Raw genomic sequence first — 6,008 nt, 5'->3', positions numbered from 1 at the left:
TCGAAACTTGGCTTACCTCATTCTAGTCTCAATTCAGTACAACATTTGGTGCAAATCGAAAGATACACAGGGACTTTGGTGCCACATTTACCTGAAATTGGACGAAAATATATATGAGAGCTATATCTAAATCTGAACCGATTTTCATGAAATTTAACACACATCTTTCTGGACCTAATGCAGTACTCTATGCCAAATTTCGTGCAAATCGAAAGATATACAGGGACTTTGGTGCCCCATTTACCTTAAATCGGACGAAAATATATACGGGAGCTACATCTAAATCTGGACCGATTATCACGAAATTTAGCACTTAATTCAGTACGCTATGCCAAATTTTTTGCAAACCAAACGGTATATAGGGACTTTAGGACACCATTTACATAAAATCGGACGAAAATATATATGGGAGATATAGCGAAATCTGAACATATTTTCCCGAAACTCACCACACATCATTCTAGACTCAATTCAGTACGCTATGCCAAATTTCGTGCAAATCGAACGGTATATAGGGACTTTGGGACACCATTTACATAAAATCGGACGAATATATATATATGGGAGCTATATTAAATCTGAACCGATTTTCACGAAACGTAATACACATCGTTCTAGATTTAATTCAGTACGTTATGCCAAATTTCGTGCAAATGGAAGGTTATACAGGGACTTTGCTGCACTCTGTACCTAAAATCGGACGAATATATATATATGGGAGCTATATCTAAATCTGAACCGATTTTCACGAAACTTAGCACACACCTATCTAAACTGAATTCAGTACACTGTGTTAAATTTCATTCAAATCGAAAGATATATAGGGACTTTGGTGCACCATCTAACTTAAATCGGATGAAAATATATATGGGAGCTATAACTAAATCTGAACCGATTTTCTAGAATTTCAATAGTGTTCGTCCTTGGGCCAAATAATGACTTGTGCCAAATTTCATCAAAATGGGATCATAATTTCGACCTGTACTTTGTTTACAATGTAACATCTACAGGAGGACAGACTGACGGACATGCATCGATCGGCTAGGAAATTGATTCTATGCATGAAGCTATCTCGTATCCTTTTGCCTGTTATAAAAAATATTTGTTGCAGACCCTTTTGTGTTTTCTTAATGATCTCCTAACATTGGTTCTTCTTCCTTCTTCTTTGGCCTCTCATCAAATGACTGATTTCCTTTTAATGGAAATTATTATCAGCTTTTGTATATGGAAAATAAAAATGCTGTAAATTTGTCGCCAAATGTAATGGGGAATTCATCGGAACTTCTATTGTTGCAAGAGAGAAAAGGCAGCTTAAAACTCTGAATCGGGTCATTAGCTGTTACCATTGTTGTTGTCGCTTTTGTTGTGTTTATTTTATTCTTCTCCAATAAAGGTTTTAGTTCCATTTCGACCATTTAGTGAAAGTCCATGACAACGATGACCCATTAAAAGAAATAAAATTAAATTGCTAGGCGCTGCCTTAAATCCGCTGCAGAGTTGGAAGTTTATTTAAACGAATCGATTTGTAAATACGATTTTATTTTTCAATATGGTTATCGATTTTAGTTTTCTTCTCTTTGCTCTCCTTAAATGGCTTTGCTTTCCTTTACGAAAGCAAAATGAAAAATAAAAATGGAAAAACAGCAGATTGAACGCTTCATTGTTTTCAAATGTATCTTTCTCGATGGATCGTCATTAATGTTGTTTTTCAATGTTCTCTGTGGAGGTGAAAGGGTCGCAGGGGTAGGACCGGGCTAGTCAGCCAGCCAGCTGTTGATTGTCTGCTTCTGTCAACAGTTATAACATGTTGCTCATCGTAACAATATTGCTATAAACTTGGTTTGCAATCCTTTTTCCAATATCTGTGGCACAATAACCCCCAACCTACCACACGCTCCTTCCCAACCCTCATAAAACTTTAGCCAACCATAACTGCAAGACAGAAAACTTTTTAATCTAAAATAGTGAAAACAATAAAGAAGATGAAGAAGAAAACTGCAATGTTGATGGCCACAACAACAGCAGTAACAAGGATAACAACAAATAGTTTCCATTAACTTAGCAACAAAAAATGGGTGTTACTTTTTACTTGGAACCAACAGAGCAGCACAACAATGACGACCAAGTATCCACATGATATTATGACAATTTCAGTTTGTTTTAGATACGGATTACTTTTATGTTTAAGGCAAGGAGGATGGAGGTAGGATTGCATCCGATACCAGGGTGAAACTTTAGAAAATTAAATCGATAGTTTAAACGGGGGGTTTCAATACCTTCAAATAGGCGTGGACTTAAAACAAGTAAGGAAAGTCGAACGGGTTCGACTTGTAATAAAGTCGGATGGGCCGACAATATGATACCCTTCACCTCTATGGGTATATTCAACAGATGAGTCCTAACAGACGTCGCATTTTTGAAGGACCATTAACATGAAATTGGATCCATAAACATGTCATTCTGCAACCTATACTAAATTTTTCATTTAGTCAGATAGAGAGTTGTTTCATACAATGGTACAAAAATTATGTAAATCAATTTTAAGCAAATATTATTCGGATACCCATTGATTATTTGGATAAATATCTGATAAACATGGGAAATTTGGTGCACCATTTAGCTAAAATCTGAAGAAAATCTATCAATCTAGACCTAATTCAGTACGATATGCCAAATTTCGTGCAACACGAATGATATATAGGGACATTGGTGCAACATTTATATTAAATCGGAAGAAAATATATATGGGACCTATATCTAAATCTTAACCGATTTTCAGGATATATCTATATCTAAATCTGAACCGATTTTCACGAAACTTAGCACACGTCATTCTAGACCTAATTCCGTAAACTATATCAAAATTCGTGCAAATCTAAAGATGTATAGGGACTTTTGTATACCATATACATTAAATCGGGCGAACATATATATGGGAGCTATATCAAAATCTGAACCGATTTTCACGAAACTTAACACACATCATTCTAGACTTCATTCAGTACGTTATGCCAAATTTCGTGCAAATCAAATGATTTTCAGGGACTTTGGTGCACAATTTACCTAAAATCGGGCGAAACTATATATGGGAGCTATATGTAAATCTGAACCGATTTTCACGAAACTTACCACACATCATTCTAGACCTAATTCAGTAGGCTATACCAAATTTGGTGCAAATCGAAAGATATATAGGGACTTTGGTACACCATTTACCTTAAATCGGGCGAAACTATATATGGGAGCTATATCTAAATCTGAACCGATTCTCACGAAACTTAGCCCACGTCATTCTGTACTTAATTCTGTACTATGTCAAATTTCGTACAAATCGACAGATATATAGGGACTTTGGTACGCCATTTGCCTTAAATCGGGCGAAACTATATATAGGAACTATATCTAAATCTGAACCGATTTTAACGAAACTTAGAACACATCATGCTAGACCTAATTCAGTGGGCTATACCAAATTTCGTGCAAATCGAAAAATATATAAAGACTTTGGTTCCCCATTTACCTTAAATCGGACGAAAATATGTATGGGAGCTATATCTAAATCTGAACCGATTTTTCCCAATTTCAATAGGGTTCGTCCTTGGGCCAAACAAATGAGCTGTGCCAAATTTCATCCAATTCGGATCATTAATGCGACCTGTACTTTGTTTACAATTTAACATGGATAAAGACATAATACCCTGTACCACAGTGTGGTGAAGGGTATAAAAAGTTTTCTAAGCCTACTTCAAGGCGTGAACTTTTTAATTTTTTTCTATAGGCCTACAAATAGGCGTGGATTTTTTAAAAATATTTTTCTAAGGCCTAACAATTAGTGGTAAATGTTTTTAATATGTTTCTAGTGTCTAATTACAGGCGTGGATGCTTGATTTTTTTAATATTTTTCTAGGACCTACAAATAGCCATGGATTTTCTGAAAATATTTTTCTAAAGCCATCAAATCCTGACTTATGGATTTTGAAGTCATCACATAATTCATGTACCACTTCTTATGAAATAAATAACATATCGAATTACGTCTTTAAGCAGACTTCGTATAAAACGACAAAATAAATCGCCATATATTTTTTATTTTCTATATTCAATATTAGAAACAACCTGTTTATTCGGATTTTGCTCTAATGAGCATTTCAGCATTTTTAAATGAATAATAAGCATTCTTCCAATGCCACCAGTGAATGCCACTTCGATATGGTCCAAATAGATGACTACAAAGAAAGTTACGAAAATAAATTAAAAAAAAAAAAAAAAACAAAAAAATAATATTTGGTGGCAAATGTTTGTCATACCTGAAATAACATGCACCAAACCACCAAGCCCCGTTCGCTGACTGGGCACAATTCGTAATATCAATATCATTCTCTTCATCAAAGGTAGAAAACTTTCTACCTTTGTGATATTCCAAAGAATCTCCAGCAGTGCCCCTATATTTGCCTAGTACCTTCATTTCATATTGCTCTGCTTCATTTCCAATACGAAACCCATCGTAGAGAGCATAACGTTCTTCACCATTCCAATCTCTTAAAATCACTTTAAGTTCTATGTTTGGAACAGCTGTTGTCAATTCATGCAGTTTGTCCAGACCAATGAAGAATTCGCCATGAGGTGGATTACCGAAACCCACTTTATAACCTCTCCAGTTCCTGTAAAAATTTACAGAGCCGTCTATTCGTCTAAGGATTGTTGTCCAATGTTGTAAAGTTTTAAGGTTTTCCCTGGAATAAATATTGAAAATTTTAGCAATAAAGTCATAACTCTGGTGACCCTTTAACCACTTTAAGGGACATTGGTGTCTACAAAAAGTTGTATACATACTCATCCCTCAAGGTGACATTCATCGGTGATATTTGCTTCAGTATTTTTTCCACATTCTTTTTTTGTTCCTCTTGCCTGGAAATGAAAAAACCACCAAACGTTATTAATATGCTAAATATTCAAATAAAATTTTGATTTTGAAAGTTAGAACCATTTCATGGATTGGATTCTTATCCGTGAAATTATTTAGGTATCGAGAGTGGTTCTATCTCACGAACACCCTTGGAGTCCTAAGAAAATTTTATCGTGGCCTGAGTACACTACCTTTTGGTCAAACCATCAATTCTGAAATAAAAAGAAAAAAATAGAATAAAATTATTATTTTTTTTAATTTGCTTCATTTTTTAATTCGAATCCATATACTAACTTCTGATTCACATCCACAAGATTGTTGTTTAGTTTATTTATTTCTCTATTCATGTTTGTAATTTCACTGCTCATTTTATCCGCTTCACCATTTATTTTCTTTGTCTCTGCCAATAGGGTATTCACTTTTTGAAATAAATTCTTCCACAGCATTAAGAGAAATTCATCTTCATCGGGATTCTAAAATTTTCATTGTAAAAATAAATTATTTTCAATATTTATAGTTTGAGATTCTAGAATTTACAGAATATTTTGCAGTGGTAGTTGTGTCGTTATCGGAGGTGGTAGTGTTGTCATCGTCAGGTGTGGTTGAGTAGCGTCCTGATTCTGTGCACGTACTTTGACCTGTGATTTCGTTTACCGTGTATTCCATTGTTTGGGATTTTCTTTCTATGGTGTCGTTATTGGAGATGATAGTGGTGTAATCGTCAGGTGTGGTACTGGCTGTTGAGGCAACGATATTGTCATCTGCCTTATTGCCGATTATTATTTTTAATATTATTAATATGAATAAAACAATTCCTTTCATTTTTATTATGCTGTCACTATCGAGGTTCTGGTGCAAACTGATGAGTAGTGATAATGCGAACATTGCTTGTTGGCTTGTGGTAGGCTTATCAAAAAAATTGTTCGCAAAAATAAACACATCCCAAATATTGCTTTTTCCTGTCTTCCTCAAAACAATACTTGATAAGAGATGGATATGGTGGTGGTCGATATAGCGAACAAGATGTTTTTTTGTTTACATGCTGTATCTATAAGTGGTGTATGTATTTTAAAATTTTGGATTTCATTTTTATACCCTTCAC

At 34.6% G+C, this 6,008-nt stretch overlaps 1 protein-coding gene across 1 annotated transcript; it reads right to left on the bottom strand.

Moving 5' to 3' along the window:
* Positions 1-4,120: 4,120 nt before the first annotated feature.
* On the bottom strand, positions 4,121-5,572 carry LOC133327808 (microfibril-associated glycoprotein 4-like). Its single transcript, XM_061536343.1, has 6 exons — positions 5,444-5,572; positions 5,201-5,379; positions 5,098-5,118; positions 4,834-4,908; positions 4,308-4,733; positions 4,121-4,226 (listed from the first exon to the last, which is right to left on the bottom strand). The coding sequence occupies exons 1-6, from the start codon at positions 5,570-5,572 to the stop codon at positions 4,121-4,123; spliced, it is 936 nt and encodes a 311-aa protein (XP_061392327.1).
* Between the last annotated feature and the right edge of the window lie 436 nt (positions 5,573-6,008).

Source organism: Musca vetustissima, unplaced genomic scaffold (genome assembly GCF_032173495.1).
Source record: "Musca vetustissima isolate MV318-11 ecotype Yass unplaced genomic scaffold, APGP_CSIRO_Mvet_v1 utg64343, whole genome shotgun sequence".
Classification (NCBI taxonomy): Eukaryota; Metazoa; Arthropoda; class Insecta; order Diptera; family Muscidae; genus Musca; species Musca vetustissima.
Note: the sequence above shows the minus strand (reverse complement) of the source record. Positions and strands in the feature narration are given on the sequence as shown.

Coding starts and splice junctions, on each gene's coding strand:
- LOC133327808 (XM_061536343.1), bottom strand. CDS start 5,572: ATGGAATACACGGTAAACGAAATCACAGGTCAAAGTACGTGCACAGAA. Junction 4,909..5,097: donor ATTGATGGTTTGACCAAAAG/GTAGTGTACTCA, acceptor TTTCATTTCCAG/GCAAGAGGAACAAAAAAAGA. Junction 4,227..4,307: donor TTTGGTGCATGTTATTTCAG/GTATGACAAACA, acceptor CTTTCTTTGTAG/TCATCTATTTGGACCATATC.